Here is a 22,275-nt window from a genome sequence, read left to right on the forward strand (position 1 = left end):
ATTCAGGAAGATTTATACAGTTCTCACCTACTTAAAGGCTTCAGAATCATCCTAAAGTGACATTTTATCCTTTTAATACTCACGGATGAAAGACTCTTACTTGGAGTCATCTTAACCCCTCATGGAGATCTCTCTCTCTCCCTGGACTGTGACACTTAATTATCTCCCACTAGGAATATTGACAGACATTACCACTTAAATCTTAGGTGGTTGTTTTACATTTCATTTGTGTCTCATTTCCCCAACTGGACTTTAAGTCCAAAGGCAGGGACCAATGTCTTTTCTTGTTCTCTATCTCCCACAAGCGTCTTGCAAAGCCTTTATAAATTATATTTCTTCCATAAATATATTTGAATGAATGGAGATGCATCTGACTGTAGCTTAATAATCACTGATAAATTCTTAACCCCAAGAATGGCTCAAAATTACAGTTAGGAAAAGACTATCAGGCTTTTAGGTTCGGAGTCAAACAGAGGAAAGTGTAGCTCTCAGGCCTATGAAAGTGCTATAATTTCTGTGAGCCTGTTTCTCATTTGTAAGGTGAGTAACACTCACCTTGTGGATTGGACATGCAGATTAAGAGAGAATTCATAAGGTTCCGAGCAAAATGCCTAACCCCTATGGTTCTTTGTGCTTGCTTTTACTGTTATATTTAAAAGTGCCACACAGAACAATAGCTGGAACTGCCCTAGATATTTATCTTCAGATGTAAAATAATAAACAACTGAGACTCTCGGAGCAAAGCTGATATTTTCTCTTTCTTTTCTTTTCTTTCTTTCTGATATTTTAAGGTCTAGCATTTTCAGCTTTAAGTAACAGATTGTCTAGGGATTTGTATGGATTCCCTATGGGGATGGGAAAGGACACAAAGCAGCCATTTTACCAGCCCCAGGCTCTCACACAGAGCAGGACAATCAGGGTTTAAGTTTATGCTTCACAAACCTCCTCTGTTCTGGCCATGATTCCTGTGACTTTTCTCCCATTGCTAAGAAGCAACAAGCACCCAGAATGAAGAATATGCACCCGACCTGAAATTAGAAGCAGGAACTTCCCCTTTTTTATTACAGATAGGAGATTCACTGCTCCCAGGGATGAGACAGACTTTGGATTTCCCATGCAGGTCTTAGGAAAGCCAGGAGAAAAGTGGTCACAGAAGTGACAGGCCAGGCTTGTTTACTCCTTTAAAGCATTGCTAGTTAGGTATCAGAGATTCTATGCAATGGAGGAAATAATAAACACAATTTCTCAATAAAAACGGTAATTACAGTTTTATACCTGAAGGCAAAAAGCTGAAATGAATGGCTGAGAATAAGGTGGATAGAGGTTAAATAAACCTTGAAATAGTCACTTGATAGAATGGTAAATAATCATTTGAAATGTTTACCTAGACATATGTTGACGTAATAACATATGGAATAACATGGGAAAATGTAATAACATATTGGAAAATGCTTCTGAGCACATTTTAACTAAAAAAAAAAACAACCACAGAATAAAATTTAGTTTAGATTTAAGAGCCTTCTCCAATTCACATGTGATGCAGAGCCTTCCCAGTCCTGCCTGCCTCTTACAATAGCCAATAAACAGCGTGTACTTCGGTGGTGGGACTGTGACGTCAGCAACTCTTCAGCCAATCTCCCTGATGGTTATTTGCATAGTTCACGCCTCCTATGCCAGCAGAACCCAGTTTCTTTTAGGGAGAGCTTCGAGTGGAAGTGGAAATCTCCAAAAGAAAGGGAAGAAAATTACAATGACAAAGGAATACTGGTAGTGATGCTGGGATCAAGATGCAGTGATCAAAACTATTACACTTAGTGTCTGAAGAGAGTACTTCTACCTTCTAAGCAAAGCACTCTGGTTAGTATGCTAAATTTTAAAATAGCTCTGACAACCCACTTGATGTTTAAAAATTTTTTTATGAATTCCCACAGAATAGGAAACAATTTCCTGCCTCTTGCTACTGGGAAAAGCAAAGTCTTTTATTTCTTAGAATTAATTGGATTTACAAAAAAAAGAAAAAGAGAAACAACTTTGTGCTTACCTGTTGATCTTGACACCTTATCTTCAACAATTAAGGCTTCATCATTTTCAAGGTAAATGAACTGGCTGTTGAGAAGGAAAACAGGATTCTATAAACCTAATCTTTATCCTCCTTGTTTATGCACTTACTAGTTTAGCAAATTTGATATTACCAGGAGTGTCCCCTTTCAGCAGCCTAATTGGGATTTCCTTTCACAAAAAGCATTAAGCTTAGTGGGATAATCCCACCTTTTTCATGTGGCAGACAGTGTGTTTAGATGAGTCTGTTCATTGTTTTTGTTTCATTCAGGCTTACTGAGCACATACGGTGTGTCAAGTGTTTCCACACTCGTTTTTCAACAAGCATTTTCAGTTTAATCCTTACAAAAAGCATGTGAGGATAGATATTATTAGGCCCTGTTTACAGAAGAGAAAACCAAGGATAAGAGAGGTAAAGGGATTTGGTTGCCCGAAAAGATGCAGAGAGTAACAGAACCAGAATTCTTACATGAATTTTCTAATGCCAAGACAAGTGTTCTTCCCACTACATCATGTTATTTATTTATAATTAACCAGTGGAACCAAAGTAAGCTGGAAAATGCTACTCCTACATACTGAATATAATTTCTTGTATTGTAAACTTTTACATTTTTATCTTATCGTGAACATCAAAATATAGTATGTGCCTACATTTTCCCAGGAAACCTTTAATAGAATAATCTAGTCCTTTAAATAAAATTTCAATCCAAGTATTTTCAAGTTCTCTTTATTTTAGGTACTCAGTAATTGACTATGGCTCATGAATATTTGTCATCATTTTCAAACTGGTGATTGCATGTCACACAGCTCTTTACACAACTTCTCACCCAAATTTCTTTGGCAGCATAATATGACACTCAACGTAAGTCAGAAATGGGTGAGACACATTTGAACTCCGGAGGATAGAATCACTGGAGTGGAATGTTCAACTTTTTGAAGCTGGATGACATTTCTGTTTAAATCGATGGCCTTCACTCTGCTGGGCAATGTCTAAGTGCTTTGTATATATTATATATATAGCACCCTATGATACCCAACACCCTATAAGGTTGGCATCACCACTTCTAAATGAGGAAACTGGGGCTTAAAGAGGTTAGATAACTTGCCTCCAATCCCAGTCAGTGGATAGCAGAGCCAGGATTTCTCCACAAGCAGACTGGCTGCAGAGTCTGAGCTCCTAACCTCTCAACGCTGTCTCTCCAAAACTGAATGTAAAGTATTGGCTGATTTCATGAAACACACTTTTTTATTGACCTGCATCACTCCTTGGAAAACATGGGCACAAACGGGAAATCTGGACATCATGCTATGTGTACATGAAAATATAAATATAAAATTCAAAGTCAGCTTCAACCTAGTATGGAAAGGAAATGTAATTCAGAATGATAATGGTCTCTGCTTCCTTAGAGCTTCACACTGACAGCCTCCACTTTTCTTCGGCCTAGAGTCAGGTCATGAACGTACATCCATATGCACTCACCATTTGCCACCCGAGACTTGTCCAGGGTCTGTGGGACCCCTGCACTTCCCTGGGGTGAGCCATCAGGGGACAGTGACATCGTGCACCAGGGTCATCAGCCCCGACTGGTTCCGCCTTGTCCTGCCACAGATTTGACTGGCATTCTGCTTTTCCCCCACTACTGAAAATGCTAGAGACTTGTGGCCTCGTTTTACACGTTGTGCCTGACACTGTGTAATGGAGGTGGAGGGGCTTTACATTTCTAGCCCATTCTAAACTTCTGTGTTCAAAAATTGGAGCTGCCTTGTTTAGAAAGTAGCTGCTTGGCTGAAGTAAATACTTAACAACTTAGGCTCTTCTAGGACACGCATTAAAACAAGTGGTTGGACTGGGAAAAAGAACAGTCAGGAAACTCACAGACTAGCAGGACTGAAAGGGTAAGTGAATTGAGGCTAGAATGGTACTATGGGTGTGAAAGAGCTTGGGAAACTGTGAAACGCCTTAGAGATCACTGTGACTCACACACTAAGTGGTCCCTTCACTACGGTCTAGGCCAGTGGTTCTCAAACGTTAGCGTGCATCAGAATGACCTGAAAGACTTGTTGAAACAGATCTTGGGACCCACTATTTCTGATTCAATAGGTCTGGCTGCTGCTGCTGCTGCTGCTAAGTCGCTTCAGTCGTGTCCGACTCTGTGCGACCCCATAGACGGCAACCCGCCAGGCTCCCCCGTCCCTGGGATTCTCCAGGCAAGAACACTGGAGTGGGTGCCATTTCCTTCTCCAATGCACGAAAGTGAAAAGTGAAAGTGAAGTCGCTCAGTCACGTCCCACTCTTAGCAACCCCATGGACTGCAGCCCACCAGGCTCCTCCATCCATGGGATTTTCCAGGCAAGATTACTGGAGTGGGGAGCCATTGCCTTCTCTGAATAGGTCTAGATGGTGTCCAATAATTTGCACTTCTCTCAAGTTTCTAGGTGATGCTGAGGCTGCTGGTCCTGGAACCTACTTCCAAAACTGTTCATCTAGGCTGCTGGGTGGGCAAAACCCATGGTATCCACAGTAATCACAAGGTAGCTACTAGAATAGGGTTGTCATTATTACCCGGCTCCATCTCTTGGTAACCCCAGTATTCGCTCTCTTCTGCCTCCAGATTACTCAGTGCAGTTTTGCTGAGATTTATGGAGGGAAAAGATTGAATTCCTTTCCTCTCTTCCACGTTTCAACCTCCTGTCATTAAAACACCTTCTTATCTAAAAGCTGCTTCACAGTTTGCAAAAACACTCACATACATTATTGTGTTCAAAAATGAGATACTTTCTTATTTCTGAGCACAAAGCTGAGACTCTTTAGATAATTAGGGGAGGAGGCGATGGGGCAGAAGAACACCCGCTCTCTTCCTTCCCTTTGCATTTGCAGCTCTGAAGGTAGCAATCTGTCCGCGTTTCAGATCAAGGGTCTTAGGATCTGCGTCTTCCTCACCGAAGAGATGCTATAATGTGCGAAGTTAGAGCAAAAAAGGCGTGATGATAAGCATCCCTATGTCGCCTCCTCCCCGCCAAATAAAATGAGTGGGTGGGGGACACCCCGACAGAGTGTTTGCTGCAAGGGTCCCTCGGGTGCTTCTGCTAAAATCGCGCCTCGGTGGCCCGACGCCCCTGATCTCAACTCCGCAGCCCGCTGTCCGCAATGCTAAGACGCAGCACTCCAGCCCTCCGGATTGCTCCTGGGGGATCGCGCGGTGCAACCAACCCCAAGGACGCGGCCGCGACGCCCCCCCCCCCCCGGCCCTCGGGGCTCCCCATTGGCCGGCGGCCGTCGTCACGCCCTCCTAGCCTCGCCTCCCCCGCCCGGCCGCCGCACCGGCCGGCTAGGTTGCACGCTGGCCGCGGGCTCAGGCCGCGGCGGCGGCTTTGCAGCAGGCGGTGCGGCGGGCGGGGGCCGGGCGCGCGGGCGGGGCGGGGCGGGGGCGCGCTGCGGGCTCCTCCGCCGGCAGGTGCGGGCCGGGGGCCCGCGGCGGGGCGGGGGGCCGCAGTCGCCGCCAAGGGCGGCAGACGAGGACCTGCCCGGCCGGCCGCCCCATGCCTGCCGCGCCCAGCAGCCCGGCCCGCCGGGAGGGATGCGCGGTGCCGCCCGGTTCTCCTCCGCCCTGCGCGTGCCCTGAAGCAGAAAGTTTGGGGGCCGGGGGCTGTCTTCCTCCTCCCGCTCCAATGACTGCCCAAGGACTCATGCTGCCCAACCTCGACTGTGACCTGCCTTCGCTCCCCGGGTGGCGATGAACTATTCCAAGCTGTAACCAAGGCTCCCCGCTCCTCGCCCTTTCCTCACCCTCCCTTGAAAAGGTTTATTTTTTCAATTCAAGAAATTGTGATCCGCCCGACTCCCCTCCTCGTTAATAATTTAGACCCGGAGCCTCGTTTCTGAGTGTAAGAGGGGGTGCGGTCTCCCCCCAGGACGGCGCGCTGGAAGGACAGATTCCCCTTGCCGACCCATCTACACCATGAAGAGGTGCAAATCGGACGAGCTGCAGCAACAGCAGGGCGAGGAGGATGGAGCCGGGCTGGAAGATGCTGCTTGCCACCTGCCGGGTGCGGACATCCGGCCTGGGGAGGCCGCGGGTGCTAACTCTGCTGGCGGGCCAACTTCGGATGCGGGCGCTGCCGCGGCGCCCAACCCGGGTCCCCGAAGCAAGCCTCCCGATTTAAAGGTGAGCGCAGACCCTCCCCTTGAGAGCTCAACCGGCGACTTAGCTTTCCCCGCCCCACGCAGAAGTGCTGTAACAGGCTAAAAGTGATGGGGAAGCCAGACAGAGGTCAGAGAGGATGGGCAGATGTTCAGCCAGACCCTGGGCTAGATCTCAGGTACCATTTGTGCCTCTGTCTTTCAGCTTATTTCAGGCCTCTGTGTTTGTTCCTCATTATTCAGCAGACGTTCTAGTGACTCACGCATCGGAGGTTGTTTGAATAATGTGTGTGAAGCGCTATTCGCAGACAAAGAGCTGGAGAAATCCGAAATGCTAACTAAAAAGTTGACATCCCTTCCCCTCCCTGGAAGGGGAAGGAGATAACAGGGGTGGGAACCCAAGCAAAGGACCATTAGCTCCTTTGCTGAATTAGTTTCCTCCTTCTGGGACCTTCCTGGATTGAAGCTCAGTTTGTCCATCTGTGAAAGGGGAGTGTGGGTTTCCTGCCGTTAGGTGGAGCCAGAGGTTAAGCTAGTGCTTGGAGATCCGGGCTGGTTTCCTAAACCAGCCCCCAGGGTGGAGAACTGACAGGTGGCCGCTTGGTGCTTGCGCTGGTTTGGGGCCTCGGTTCAAGTTGCACACATGATGAGCCGGCAGGGAGAACCAGGATCTGAGAGAGGCGGCCACTTGCAGTTGGGAGTCCTTTATTTTCCAGCTTAGGTTGCCGAGACAATTATTGAGCTGTACTGGATATGTCTCTATATTAACTAAAACAGCAGCTGTGATAAATAATGCACCTTTGCTGGAGCTGCCACAGGAATTGCAGGCTCAGGCTTCTCAAGCAAGCTCACCGCCGGGCTGAGAGCGATGTCAGCCCAAGGAAGGAACTTAGACGCCTTGGAGACTGATGCCTTGGGGAGATTTTCTCCAGAGGGGGTGCAAGGTCTTGGCTAGGGGAGCAAAAGGACTCCATTATGTTAAATAAAGCCTGTCTCCTACGGCAGCAGCCACTAAGGAGCTCGCCAGAATAAACCAATGACACTCCTCGTTTGGCCTGAGCGGCACAGAGCCAGGAAGTCAGAGCGCAGGTGAGTGTGTGTCCCCTGTCTGTGTTTCCTGGGGAGGGGTAAGAAGGTGACTTCTGCCTCCATGTGTGTGTCTTAAAAATTGGTGGCAGTTATTTGAACGTAACCTCTGATTTTGCGGCTGCCCTTTTTCAGAGGATCGGGGCTAGCTTTATGTGTAAGATGAGCTCCACTGGGTAGGCAGTTCAGGGAGAGTCCTTGGTACCTGGCCCACCTGCCACCTCTGAGCCCACCTGAGTGGTCAGGAGCCGTGGTTCCTATTTTCAATGAGATGGTGAAGGAAAAGGGCTGCCCTTAGTGCTAACGTGGGGCAGGGGCAGCCTTCTGCTGCAAACTTCAGCTTCCTTCTGGGCTGATCCAGAGGGGTCTGGCCAGCACACCCTGATTCCTTGGTGAGATGGGATCCTCACCCCGAGCCCATGAAAAGCAGCCTTGGAAACTCCTCCACGATTCAGCTCCGGCCGCAGTGAAAACCACCGGCTCCGTTCATGTCCCCCGCTGCCTTCACAAGGGAAGGTGGGCTTGCGGTGGGGGCTGCAGTGTCTTTGTCTCTGTAGATAAAGCTGCTGAAAGAAGCTCATTCATCTCCACCCGCTTACCTCTTATACTCTCTCTCTCTCTCCCTCTTTTTGGGGGAGGGTGGTGGCGGTTGACACTGTCATTCTGGTTGGGGCAGACACAGCAACAACAGCTCTACACTTGATATTAAATGCGGGTCATCCCTGAACCACAGTTGAGATCAGGTGTGAGAAAAGGACACCTTCTTTTCTTGTCCTTCCAAGTTGTCCTCCACCCCCATCAGAAAACATATTTCTGAGCTGACCACAGCTGTGTGAACCCAGGCTGGCAGCTCAGGGAAAACCTAGCTGTTGCCTGCTCCGTGGGAGCTCGGGGAGACAAGCAGGGCCTTTTCCTGTTTATCTCCGTCTGCTTTATCACGTGTTTACAAAGTAGGGACTTCAGAGACAGACACCAACTTGGGGGCTATCGCAGTTTAATTTGCTGTGTGATCTCAGGCAAGTGACTCAACTTTTCTGAGCCTTTTTCTGGGGAAAGGGACTAGGAATTTTGAAGTATGTCTAAACTTATTTTCCAGCACTGGCATAGTTTTCCAGCAATGGAAAAATCCCATCTTTGGCTGTAGCGCTGCATAGAAGCTACCTTGTTTTAGGTGTGATGGTGGTACCGGAATAGGGTAAGTTTGATTTTTTAACACCCCCTGTCCCCTACCTGTGTCTGGCCTGGAGCAACCTGCAGTTCTGGCTTGGTTTTGTTTTCATTTTAAACTTTGGAAATAGGAATTTCTGGTCCCTTAGTCCACCGCTGTTTTCTTGTAACAGCTCCAGGCGTTGTGATGGATTAGGAGCAGTGGAGGAAATCATCTTGAGGAAAAAAAAAAAAGGCTTTGTCTGAAGCACCTCATGGAAGTTGGGCGAAAGGAGAGGACAGAGTGATCCGCATGTGCCCTGATAGACAAGCTTGTCGAGCAGCCCCGGAGCAGGGGCTCCGGTGGTCTCCCTTCTTGTCCTTCAGTGTTGTGGAGGACTGCACTGTAGATTTCTCCTGTGGTAGCCTGGGATCTGCGATTGGGGGCCGTGAAGGACCAGTGAGAAGGAAAAATAGTTAAGCAGCAGTTTTAAAACTCTAATTGAAAAATAGCCTGAAAAAGTACATTGCCCCACAGGCAGCTTATGCAGGTGCTTTGGAGGCCTTCTCAGCTACTCTGCGCACTTGATGTGATCTTCAGGGGCAATGTGACCAGACACTCCTGCAACAGGAGCCCCAAAATTCAGAGTCACATCGCCTTCCCCCTTGGCTTGTGGCTTGGACTCCGTTGAACCACTCGAGTTCATGTCTTGGATTCATTTGTGGTCATTATCCAGGCGTTTGCTCTTGCCAGTTTCCTTACTAGCTAGGAGGACACATTCGATTGCTGCTTACAGAGAGTGTTGGCTGACCAAAAGTACACTGAGATTTTCCAGCAAGTAAACCCAGTGCCAGTGAGAGCGGGAGTGGGAGGAGCTCGGGGAAAACTGCAGAAAGGGACATGGAGCACATGTTCCTGTTAGAAACACGACATGTGCCAGATGCCGCTGAGGCCCGGGATGGGTGGCTAAGCACGAGAGTCAGCTGGCTCTGCCCTGAGGCCTTTTAGAAGCCCAAGGGCAGGGGAGGAAATCTGCCTTGCCATCTCTCTCACCCCTGAACAACTGGAGGACTTGGCCTTTGTGAAAGGAAGGCTCTGGATGTGCTGCCCAGAAACTGTCCCCTAGACATTCCCTGAGCTTCTCTTTCCTTTCACAGATGCCTGTGCGATTCATTTCCCCAGAGAGTTCTGAACAGTGTTAATATTTTTTCCAAGAAGAAGGGGGTGCTCTGAAGTGCATCATCCCAGTCCTGGTTCGAAGTGCTTGTAACTCGGGACTCACTTGGGTGCCTTCATCTGTACCGTTCACTGCTCTTCCTGTCTGCTTGGAGTGAAGAGCGATTCGAAACCAAAGAGCTGAGGGAAAGTCACAGCTGAATCCGTAGGACTGTCCTTGCTGGCTCGCAGCCTGTGCTGAGCACAGGTGCACCATGTTCCTCGCTGCTCCCGGAGAGCCCGCTGGCGAAGGCTTCACGGGGCAGCAGACACTGACCTCCCATGGGAAAGCCTGTTTTAGATTGTGAAACATGCCTTGTATGTAAAAGTGTCTGAGAGTATGTGTGCCCTTTAAATAACAGGGGCAAAATAGACACCCCAGCTACCTGCTACCCAAGAGGGGGAACATTTACATTCCCAAGAAGCTTCTGCTTATTTTTCTGTTCTTTTGTTTATTTTTAAGGCCCTGGGTTTTGATAAAATTTATGGGCCTCACTTTCTCTACTTTTTCAACGGAGAAGATCAGCAGCTTCGTGGGATGCTGGTGGGGTGGAAAGGTGCCTGTGAAGGGTTCCGGCGGTAGGCAGGGCTCTCTGTGGCCTTCTGCAACAGGGGCCCCCAGCTGTCCTGCAGAAGGGACATGTTCCAGTGTGAAGATTTCTGCAGTCTCAGGTGGGAGCAGGACCCTAGGAGAGGTTTCATCTGGAGAGATAGAGTTGAGGTAGAGCCAAGAATAAGGAAATGGGGAATCAGTTCTTTGGCAGCCGGTACCGCCTCGGCCTCCAGGCAGACAGGCCGAAACACTTGCAAGAAAGTCATCATCAAAGCACACCTAAGTTTAAGGGTGCTTCGAGCATCATTGATGAAATCAGAAACATAAGAGGTTGATCAGAAGATGTGTGCTTTGAGCAAGTTGTAAAGGGTGGAACTTTAATTACCAAAGAAGAGGAGAGCACTTTCTACGTGAGAGGGCAAGTGCCAGGTCCCGGGTAAGGCCAGTTCCTCTTTGACCAGATGCAGTTGCCCAGCCCTGTAAGTAGTCAGGCACAGTGGAGGGCGATGAAGAATGCAGAGGGTGTCTGTTTTTGTCCCACCTGGACCAAACGGGAGGAACATGGAGGGTCCTTGGGACTGGTTGCCCCTCCCCCACCCCCTCTGCCTTCAGGAATTTTCAGAGACGTTCTGGACATGGACTCGGGAGGAATTGTTGGCCAGTGCGAAAGCACATGCCAAATGAAGCTGTCTGTTCTGCTGCATATTGGGTTCTAGATGAATCCCCAGCTGCCCTTGTTCCAGTGAGAACTGTCTCGTAGGCTTGGCATCTACAGAATGTGCTGTTTTTTGTGTGTATTTAATTGTCTTCACTGCCAATCCCATTAATAAGAATCTCTCCTTCAGCAAGGAATTGAAACATCTGATAGAACCTGAATTAGGGGGCTGAAGTTTTAAAAAATACGTGTCAGGGCCGGGGAAAACAAATTCAGGTGGCTTCTCAGTGGTGGTCTTGGAGGCCAACTCAAAACTCACGTCTGTTTTCATTTCTCCTTTAAGAAATGGGCTTTGAAATCCTCATAGTTAAGAATGATATGTTCTTAGAACGAGGCCACACTGGACAGGGTCCCCCTTCATCAACCAAACACTTAAGCCTCTCTCCATGTTAAGAATTTAAAACAAAGCTGTTTGAGGGATCACAGGTACGTTTTGTGACTGTATGAAAAAGATAATATTTGACTTTTCATACCTATTGGCTAAAGGCGTCCAGCCAGGTTAGCTGAATGATGTCCACTTGGAAAACAGAGCTAGCTGGGAGGACATGGGCCTTGACCTAAGCCATTTGTGAGGACAGTCAACACATCCAGGCTCCTGGGTCTCTGTTCGTCCTTCCCCAAGAAGCCCAATCTTGGCAGTTACTGAGATGACAGACTGAGATTAGGTTTAAACTGCAGCAGGAGAGATCTGGGCTAGACATGAGAAAAAGTTGTGCAACTGAGCTTTTAAATCTTTGGAAAAGGTAATTGTCTAAGGATTAAATCTCCTTTTTAAGATGATCTTGTAGATGTGCAGAGTTTTTGCTCAGAAATTTATTAAATAGCGACGGGGCTCAGATGATAAAGAATCTGCCTGCAATGCGGGAGACCTGGGTTCGATCCCTGGGTCAGGAAGATCCCCTGGAGAAGGGATTGGCTGTCCACTCCAGTATGCTTGCCTGGAGAATTCCATGGACAGAGGAGCCTGGCAGGCTGCAGTGCATGGGGTTACAAAGAGTCAGACACGACTGAGCGACTAACACTTTCACTTTCAATGGCCATATTGGTGTGAAGGTCTCTGCCCGCTACTATTGGAGGCACAGAGATAATAGATGATATAGCTCCTGCCCTCCATGTGTTCATTGAGGATTCCATCCAGAAGCTAGTGAAAAGTTGGATAACAGTTTGAGAGAGCCATGTCACAAGGCAGAACATGATTAATGGCAAGATGAATGGTGTAGATAACAAGCTCTCTGGGGTTCAGAGCAGGGTGGTGAGATCTCTTTAGACTGGCGTGTAAGAGAGAACTGTATGGAGCAGGGGAGGTGGGTGGTGAAGGGTGGGTAGGATGAGAAGAGGCAGAGAGAGGGCACACCAGGAAGATAACTTTAATCAGAATCTCTTATGCTGGTGTACGTTGAGCCGATTCTGCCCAAAGACCCATTACGTGAGGTCGCTGGGCCTGACTTGCATTGACTCCAGGCAGAATTCTCTGAGCCATAAAGGAATAAGAAGCTTAAATAAAATTGAGAATGGGAAGATCATTTGCCCCTAAGTTGAAATCTGTTCTTTTTTTTTTTTAATGTCAGCTGAATTGCTGGGGAAGGAAAAAATGATTCCAAAAGTCTTTCATCACCGTGTTTTTAAGAGAGACAGTTGCAGCCGCTCACTCTTCTCCATCACTATGGCCATGAGCGCCAGACCTGGGGTGACTGCTCCTCTCCTGCTCCAGCCCCAGGCTCCCCACCCAAGGCTTCTTAAGGGTAATCGGAGACTTCTGCAATGCACTTTTTATCTTGAGAGTAGGACTCTGTGGGTTTTTACAGTGATTAGCTCGTTAATGCTGGCCCTGTTTCCATAGAGACCCTATAAATAGAGGAACGTTGGCGACCTAGGCTTGCTGAGGCTCACAGTGACCCAGTCACCCCACTGAACCCTACCTGCCGAACCAGTGGTGGGGCAGAGGGCGTTTCAAACCCAGCTGGGAGGAGGGGAGATGCAGTCAGCTGCCAGGCGGGGTAATCAGTTATAGGTCAGCATCACTTTTAAAGATCCTTTCAGCATTAATGGGAGTTGTGAAGAACGCAGGGACTTGGAAGAATTAGAAGCCGCTTTTGGCTATTTTTAACCAGATGGTACCAAAGTCACTGCACCCCAAAGCATTTTGCTTGATCTCAGGCAGCTGTGTTTGCAGCTTTTGGAGCAGACTTCCCCTTTTGGGGACCCACACCCAGGGAGGAGAACGGATGAAGCCTAACTGTTCAGAGACCACAGCCTTCTCAGGAAGGATCTTTCAGAAAGCATTTAGTCCACCCTTTCTTCCTGAGAGGATGATGGCACCCCAAGGAGGCGGGGCCCTTCCTGCCCTTAAAGCCGATTCAGGGGAGGGCAGCAAACGTCCCTCATTTCCCTCTGTAGGCGTGGGCACCTGGCCCTGGGGCACTCTGCATTCTGCCTCCCTTCTGGCCTCTGGGCAGTTGTGGGATGGTTTGTGTTCATTCTCGTGGATCGGGAGAGCTGTTTGTATCCCACCTCTCACTCCGAAGCAGCTCAGCTCTCTTCTCCTAATAAATACATGGCTGCGTTCGGCCACCAAAATGGCTCCTGGCAGCTGGGGAAAAGCATGAGACAATGTGGAGAAGCAAGTGACATTTAGTAGCTGGAACCTGTTAGTCAGAGCAGGTGGTGCTTTCTGCTGCGTTGGTGGCTGAGTTCCCTCAAGCTAGTCACCATGGTTTTCCTCATTTCCAAAACTTGAGGCTGGTTATGTGTGTATGCTGGGTTTTTTGTTTTGTTTTTTTAAATACTTACCATGTTACGTCAAAACTCCTTAACCATCTCCTCTCTGACACCCACGTGCACGTATCACTCTGCTCTCTTGCCTTGCACTTTGTGAGGAAAAACCCCTTTGTACAGAGCCACCTCCCTCCCCCCATCATTCTTTGTCTTCTTCCTCACCATGGACTTTAGCAGACTCCTCCGTGCTGCTGGGACAAAGGTCCTTGGGTCACCCTGTCTCTCCTTGACCTGCAGAATGGAGGGCAGGGTGGGCAAGGAAGACCTACACTGGTTACAGGTCTTGCCCACGTCCCACAGTGTAACATGAGAAGATCCACCGCAAGAGTTCAGGGGACTGAGCTCCCGGTGACTCAGGCATTCTGTTCTGTTTTGATCCTGCCTGTGATGCTATTCCATTGTTGTTGTTCAGCTGCTAAGTCGTGTCCAACTCTTTGCGACCCCATGAACCGCAGCATACCAGGCTTCCCTGTCCTTCACCATCTCTGCATCTTGCTCAAACTCATGTCCATTGAGTCGGTGATGCCAGTTCTCTTCTGGGACCTGTGTAAATACCGTGTCTGCTTTAGTCTCGGAATCGGCGTGTGAGCCAGTGGAGGCTCATTTGAGTAGAAGTTGGAGACTCTTCTCCGGGAATGGAATGAGCCACTTAGCTGTGCTCTGCTTACATTTCTTCAGCTGTGAAATGGAGACACATCCTGCCTCCTGGGCTTACACTCGTGTCAGGCGAGAAGGACAGCATACCTCGGAAAGCACCTTGGAAAATGCTGTCGTATGATGTTTAAAATAATCTGACCGAGGTAGTTTGGATGCAGAGCAATATGGCAGACAGTGAGGACTGCTGTCCCCAGCGCCTACCCCAACCTCCTGGGGCTCGGGGAGAGGAGATGCCTCAGAACTCTAGTGCCGTCTTCTGAAGGAAGTCAGTATCTGAGTCGATGTGGAAGAGGGGCCTCAGTGTTGGAGAGGCTAGGCTGGGAGTGCCAGGGAGGGAAGGAAGAGGCCTGGAGTAGAATGCTAGAAAGACCGTTTGTAATATGTAATGTGACCACTTGGCAGAAGTTGCTGGGCAAGTGCCAGAGCCAGCTGGCCCCATCCGTGATGTCTGCAGGAAGGCCTGGGCCCGAGGAGGGGGAGGGTGTCCCAGCCTGTCTCTGGTCCAGAGGCCACAGGATCTGGCGGTTTCGAAGTCTGGCAGAATGCACGCCTCAGTCCGGCCTTCCTTGACCGTGGTGGTTTTACCTGAGCCGACTCTGCCCCGGGCTGGCCCTGGAGACGGTGGCTCCGTGGGGAGACCCAGCACCTCCAGGGCTGCCCCAGGATTAAATTCTTGAGGAGCGGTGGTGGTCACCTTCATCTCCTCACCTAAAAATGGAAATGTTGCTGCTGTTGCTTGTATTAGTTTCTGGGAAAGTCGAGTGAGATCATGCAGGAGAAAGAACATGTTGAAAACCGTAAACCATAAGTTCACAGTGAGCTGTGGTGATAAAACTTATCTGGTCTGTAAAATGGGTGTTATAAAGGCCCCACCTACTTTGAAGATTGTGGGACTATTCAAACGGGGTGAAAAGTGAAAATCCTCCACTTTGACACAAATCCACAGTAGTGTGCGTAGTTACTGACATCAGATGTAAGTGCAGCTGTCTGCACAAACCAAGCTGAGGTGTCAAGTAGCAGTGAGAGTGCTGCTGCCCTGTGCTTAGTCGCTCTGTCGTGTCCAGCTCTTTGCGACCACGTGGACTGCAGCCCGCCAGGCTCCTCTGTCCATGGGAATTCTCCAGGCAGGAAGATGGGAGTGGGTTGCCATGCCCTTTTTCAGGGCATCTTCCCAATCCAGAAATCGAACTGGGGTCTGCATTGCAGGCGGAGTCTTTACCAGCTGAAGCACCAGGAAAGCCTTAACAGAGTGAAAGTGAAAGTCGCTGAGTTGTGTCGAACTCTTTGCGACCCCATGGACTATAGCCTGCCAGGCTCCTACTCCGTGGAATTCTGGCCAGAATACTGGAGTGGGTAGCTTTTCCTTTCTCCAGGGGAATCTTCCCAACCCAGGGATCAAACCCAGGTCTCCTGCACTGCAAGCAGATTCTTTACCAGCTGAGCCACAAGGGAAGCCCAGGAATACTGGAGTGGGTAGCCTACAGTGAGAGTGGGGTCGGCTAATACAGATCTGAAGATGGTTTTCTCTTGGTGTCTGCGTGGTTCAAGTTTTCTCCTCTATAAGGTTGTTTCTAGAAAAAAAGAAAATCCAGTACTTGTAATCCTTTGGAAGATTTCCTAGCTGACAGGCTGCCTCCCGAGGGTGTTCCTTACAGATGAAGACCTCCTGTAGCTCATGGAGCCCCGGGTCACTTGGTTCTGAGTTCCCCTCTCAGGAGTTAAGGGTTCCGCTGGCCCTCCAAGTCCCAGCCCTCTGCCTGCTGGCTCTGAAGTTCTCTGCTGAGGGTCGGCTCCACCACGTGAGCCGGCCCCCATGCGGAAGCGGTGGTCTGGAGTTATCCCGCACGTGGCCTCGCCCTGGCCAGGCAGTAGGCTGCCCCTGTCTGAGCAGTTCTGCCTGGGGGGGGCAGGTGGAGCACCTCAGGGGCAGGACTGTGAAAGCCTGGGGCCGGGACGGCTCTGGGCTCCAGCGCTCCCTTGGTTTGCTCCAGCCTGTGGACAGCTGGTTCCAATGTGTATGCCGAGGAGGTCGTCCTGGTTCCAATGTGTATGCCGAGGAGGTCGTCCCTTTACTGCCTGCGCTGGAAGGTGTGCCCGGAGACGTCGTTTGTGTGCTTTTTTCCATTTACCAGGTCATTATGCAGGATGCAAATGAACAGCCACATGAAGAGGCACGCTTCATGGGTGCGGCTAACCTGAGGGCACAGGTTAGGCCCTGAGCGACTAACCTCCAGTGAAGATGTTTGGAAGGGTCTTGGGTACAGGAGTTTCGGTTGCCCTGGAACTGGGATGTGCTACCCTCCTGGCATGTGGAAGTGTTTATCAGCCTGGAAGCTTCAGTAAAATGTATTGCTATGTCAGAAATGAGATTGCCTATAAATAAGAGAAAATTACTCTAAAGTTGTATAGGTAACGACAGACTTGTCTGTTTCATGAATCAAGAATCCCAGGGTAGGCATCCACACCCGATTTGATGACTCCATAGGGTCATCACGTTCCCAGGCATATCCCTGGGGGCTTTACCAAGATGGCTGTTGGTAAAGCATGATCCAAGCATTGCCTCCACATTCCAGGTGGGAAGAAGCAAGAAGGGCTAGTGCCTTTATTAGGAAAGCAGAAGTTCCCCCAGAAAGCTCATCTTGCTTTTCATTGGCCAAGACTGTGTCATGTAGCTACCCCAGGCTGCCAGGGCCTCTGATGAAGCAAGAATTTTTAGTGTGGTGCAGGAAGGCCATGCAATTTGGGAAGAAAGGAGAATAGATATTGCGTAGGTGATTAACAGTATCTGCTACATACTATAATCTGATTGCATGACCCTGATTTTCCCAAGGAGCATTGCAATGAGGCATCCTTTGGGCCAAAAGAGGATCTTGAGGAAGGATCTGATCTAGAAGGAGGGAGGTCTCAGGGGTGGGGGGAGAATCCATCCAGAGGGATAAAACTCATGAGCCAAGTGCCGCCAGCATGTGGCACTGAGCCCCAGACTGTAGCCACACGGATACCGTGACCAGTAACCCTGAGCCATGTGTGGATTAGGAGCGTCCCGAGGGACGCCACGGGGATACATGTATTTGGGGAGGAGAGGAGTGGGTCTGGTTTGCCCCCTTCCCGCGGCCGTTCATGGGGATCTTCCAGTTTCAGGCGGCTGTAGGAACTGCACTAGTGTCCCAGGAACAGGCCCCTTACCTCTGTCCCCAGCCAGCTTTGCACTCACGGGGTTCTTCATCCTTCTCCCTTCAGAAAATCCAGCAGCTCTCGGAGGGCTCCATGTTTGGCCACGGCCTGAAGCACCTGTTCCACAGCCGCCGCCGGTCGCGGGAGAGGGAGCACTCGTCGTCTCAGGACCCGCAGCAGCAGCAGCAGCAGGGCATGTCCGACCACGAGTCCCCGGACGAGAAGGAGCGCTCCCCAGAGATGCACCGCGTGTCCTACGCCGTGTCCCTGCACGACCTGCCCGCCCGGCCCACCGCCTTCAACCGCGTGCTGCAGCAGATCCGCGCGCGGCCCTCCATCAAGCGGGGCGCCAGCCTGCACGGCGGCGGCGGGGGCGGCAGCCGGCGCGCCAAGAGCGGCTCCCTGGAGCCGCAGCGCGGCAGCCCCCACCTGCTGCGCAAGGGCCCCCAGGACAGCGGCCTGGCCGCCGTCCTGCACCAGCACCAGGGCCGCCCCCGCTCCTCCTCCACCACCGACACGGCCCTGCTGCTGCCCGACGGCGCCTCCCTCCTGGCGGAGGAGGCCGAGGGTCTCGGTGACAAGGTGAGGCGGGCCTTCCGGGCTGGGGCCGCTGCGCAGCGGGCCTCGGGCCTCGGGCCTTGAGGACCTGAGCTGGGGCCTGGCCTGGTGGGTGCGGACACCCCGCCTCTGGGGAACTGTCTGTTTCATGGAAGGAGCCAGAGAGAGGACCAAGCCAGAAGCAAGGGGCGAGCTCCCCAAAGCCGATTTTTGTTTGCTTAGGAATTTAGTTTTTCAAAATTATCTTTTCCTTGGGCTGATAGTAATTTTGGTGTGTTTTCCTTAAGCGTGCGCTCAAGAAACAATACATGCGGTAGTTTGGACTAGCGTCAACCTTGGTGTGCCACTTTCTGCCTGAGTCAACTCAGTATTTTTGCACTTTAGTCTTTCTCAATGGAAAATAGAGATAATATTAGTAGAATTCTCTAGGATTAAATAGGGGTCGTACATGTCACAGTCTTGGAATAGAGTCTGGTGTGGTATAGTTTTTATTATTACCAACCCAAGATGAGAGAGGAAGAATCCATGAAGGGCTGTTTGGAAGGGAGAAAATCTAGTTGGATGTTTCTGAATTTCTATGTTCACATTTTCATTCATATACTAAGTATTTCGTGCATACTTGTTGTGCGCTATAAGAATGAATGAGCTGGAGGGAACAAGTAGGGTTAGGGCTGTCCTCACTGAATAGAAGGGAGACAGATGGGTGAACAGACAGAATGGGGTGATGAGGCTGTGACAGAGGATGTGAGAACTTGGGGAGGACCTCCTGGAGGAAGCCACTGAGCTAAATCTTGGAGAAGGAGTACAATTTAGCCAGAGGACTTGGGGCAGGTGTGGGGGCTGGAAGGGTATAGTGTACAGAGAAACAAGCCGCTGCTGGGGACTGCCTCACATTCACTGCAGTTGGAGTGTCCAGTGCTTTTGGGGATTGACAAGTAGGCAGAGGTTAGATCACACCAGGTCTTGCCATGTGGAGCCTGGGGGAGTGTGACGTTGTCAGAGGGTGTTAGGCCGGAAACTGGCCGGAGGAGGCCCCGCTGGGTCTTAGTGTAGATGGTAGATTAGGAAGCCGGGCAGGAATGGAATCAAAGAAACCATTATCAGAGCTGTTGCTGGAGTCTAGGCCGCATCAGTGAGGATGGGAGGGCAGAGACAAACTCAGAAGACCTCTGGCAGTTCTCATCAATAGTACTAGGCAAGAAAGTGGACGTGGAAGATGGAACTGAGCTGGGTGTGGATGAGACTTAAGCAAGTGTTAAGTATGGTGAAGGCCGTACAGAGCTGGCGTGTAAGGGACAGCATCAGGTCTGTAGGAGTGAACCTGAGGAGGGATGATGTCGAAGCACGGCAGAGGAGTTTTCAGAGGGAGGAGGTTTTCAGCAAAGTGAAATGCAGTGAGAGTGAAAGGTCAGATCTGGATTTGGACACGTACGTAGACGGTATCAAGCAGTGAGGGTCACTGATAACTGTGGCAAGAAACTGGTTTTAGTAGACTGTGGAGATGGTAGAAGTGGAGGGGCAGCTCTTCTGGGGGGAGAAAGGACAGAATTGGTTGAGCAGTCCGGTTTGTGTTAGTTTTTAAAAGATGGGCAGGGAGGGCTACAGATCACTTAGTGGGTTAGGAAAAAGGCTTTTTACTTCTTTGCAAAGTGAAATGGGAAGCCGTTAGGTTTTGAACAGATGAGGGACACCCTATAAGGAGACGGATCTGGGTGCTGTGTGGAGGCCAGGCTATGAGCAGGGAGGCTAGGAAGCTGTTGGAAGCCCCCAGAGGTGAGATGCCAGAGATTACTGCAGGGTGAGAGTCGGGGGAGGGCTAGATTCTGGACTCCCCTCAGAGATCAAACAACAACGGTTCCTGAAGAATGCGGGGCAGGGCAGAAAGGGAGCAGGCAGAGAGGGCTCACAGGTTTCGGCCTGGCTGCTGAGAAGAAGAAATTGCCATTAGCTGAGTTGGACCAGCACAGCTGGAGGGGCTGTGGGAGCAGAAATCAGAGCTAGTCTTTGGACATGTTCCGTTTGAGATGATTATTAAACATCCATGTGGAAATGCCAAATAAGCAGTCGGATGTTGGAGTCTGTAGTCTTGGGAAGAGACCCAGGCTAGAGACAGACGTTTAGGGGTTGTCAGCATATAGAGTATTTAAAACGATGGCCCTGAACCATCTGCAAGCTTAGTTTCAACTGCAGAGATGACTGTGCCAAGATTGAGATCTGGATGTGTCGGCTGAAAGGAAAAACGTGGCTTTGTGGAAGGAAGGGAGACCCAAAGGGAACTAGCAGCAGGAACCAAGTTGTTCAGCCCTTCATGAGCAAGTGGTTTTTGTTTGTTTGGGGTTATTTTTGGCTATGTAGCACAGCTTACAGTATCTTAGTTCCCCCGCCAGGGCTTGAACCTGGGCCCTGGCAGTGAAAGTGCCACGCCCTAACCACTGGACTGCTACAGAATTCCCAGTGAGCAAGTAGTTTATTTGCAGCAGCCACCCGGCCCGCCTCTTGCTGCTGCTGAGTCAGTGGATACCTTTTAAAAGTCACTTTAGAACAATCCTAAAACAGGGTCTCTGGTCCTGGAGCCGTTTCACAAGGAGAGAGAACGTGGGCATTGTAGTCTTGAAGCTGAGCAGATGGAGTGGGTGCAGAGCGGGCACTTTTGGAGGCTGTCAGAGTTTGTTGCTGTTTGCTGAGTGGGAATGCAGGGGGCTGGGGGGACGGGAGGGCATCAGCTGGGGAGTTTTTCCACGAGGTTCATGTTTGGTCTTCACACTGCCCCCAAGATATCCAGGAGGCAGACAGGGTTCTGTTCTTTGTTGCTGGTGGAAGGCATGACTGCAGACTCTTGGGTGAGCTCACTGGCGGATGGTTCCCGAGGTGCAGGATGGAAATGGGGAAAATGGTTATTCCAGGGACCGTCTAATATCCTTATTTAGAAGGTTCATCCTTCCAGAGCTTCATCGCCTGTGTTGTTCAGTCGCTCAGCCACATCCAGCTCTTTGTGACCCCATGGACGACCGCACGCCAGGCTTCCCCGTCCTTCACCATCTCCTGGAGCTTGGTCAAACTCATGCCCATTGAGTCGGTGATGCCATCCAACCATCTCATCCTCTGTCGTCCCCTTCCCCTCCTACCCTCAATCTTTTCCAGCATCAGGGTCTTTCCTAATGAGTCTACTCTTCGCATCAGGTGACCAAAGTACTGGAGTTTCAGCTTCAACATCAGACCTTCCAATGAATATGCAGGACTGATTTCCTTTAAGATGGACTGGTTGGAATCTCCTTGCCATTCAAGGGACTCTCAAGAATCTTCTGCAACACCACAGTTCAAAAGCATCAATTCTTTGGTGCTCAGCCTTCTTTAGGGTCCAACTCTCACATCCATACACGACTACTCGAAAAACCATAGCTTTGACTGTACAGACCTTTGTTGGCAAAGTAATGTCTCTGCTTTTTAATATGCTGTCTAGATTGGTCATAGCTTTTCTTCCAAGGAGCAAGCGTCCTTTAATTTCCTGGCTGCAGTCACCATCTGCAGTGATTCTGGAGCCCAAGAAAATGAAGTCTGTCACTGTTTCCATTGTTTCCCCATCTATTTGCCATGAAGTGATGGGACTGGGTGCCATGATCTTAGTTTTTTGAATGTTGAGTTTTAAGCCAGCTTTTTCACTCTCCTCTTTCCCTTTCATCAAGAGGTTCTTTAGTTCCTCTTCGCTTTCTGTCATAAGGGTGGTGTCATCTGCATATCTGAAGTTGTTGATATTTCTCCCGGCAATCTTGATTCCAGCTTGTGGTTCATCCAGCCTGGTATTTCTCGTGATGTACTCTGCATATAAGTTCAATAAACAGGGTGACAATATACAGCCTTGACGTACTCCCTTTCTCAATTTGGAACTAGTCTGTTGTTCCATGTCTGGTTCCAACTGTTGCTTCTTGACTTGCATACAGGTTTTGCAGGAGACAGGTAAGGTGGTCTGGTGTTCCCATCTCTTTAGGAATTTTCCACAGTTTGTTGTGATCCACACAGTCAGAGGTTTTAGCGTAGTCAATGAAGCAGAAGTAGATGTTTTTCTGGAATTCTCTTGCTTTTTCTATGATCCAACGGATGTTGGCAATTTGATCTCTAGTTCCTCTGCCTTTTCTAAAACCAGCTTAAACACCTGGGAGTTCTTGGTTCACTTACTGTTGAAGCTTGGCTTAGAGAAT

At 49.7% G+C, this 22,275-nt stretch overlaps 1 protein-coding gene across 3 annotated transcripts in view; it reads left to right on the forward strand.

The window, feature by feature from the left end:
• Positions 1-5,453: 5,453 nt before the first annotated feature.
• Positions 5,454-22,275, forward strand: part of TMCC2 (transmembrane and coiled-coil domain family 2) — a 38,774-nt gene continuing 21,952 nt past the window's right edge. The window contains exons 1-4 of one of the 3 annotated variants that reach the window (XM_069544513.1): positions 5,454-6,224; positions 7,205-7,288; positions 8,382-8,480; positions 17,588-18,103. In XM_069544513.1, the coding sequence (XP_069400614.1) occupies positions 17,615-18,103 (489 nt within the window). In that variant the 5' untranslated portion in view covers positions 5,454-6,224; positions 7,205-7,288; positions 8,382-8,480; positions 17,588-17,614. The remainder of the gene's footprint in view (positions 6,225-7,204; positions 7,289-8,381; positions 8,481-17,587; positions 18,104-22,275) is intronic. The other 2 variants (XM_069544512.1, XM_069544511.1) reach the window with 2 other exon arrangements.

This window comes from Ovis canadensis, chromosome 12 (assembly GCF_042477335.2).
Source record: "Ovis canadensis isolate MfBH-ARS-UI-01 breed Bighorn chromosome 12, ARS-UI_OviCan_v2, whole genome shotgun sequence".
Lineage (NCBI taxonomy): Eukaryota > Metazoa > Chordata > Mammalia > Artiodactyla > Bovidae > Ovis > Ovis canadensis.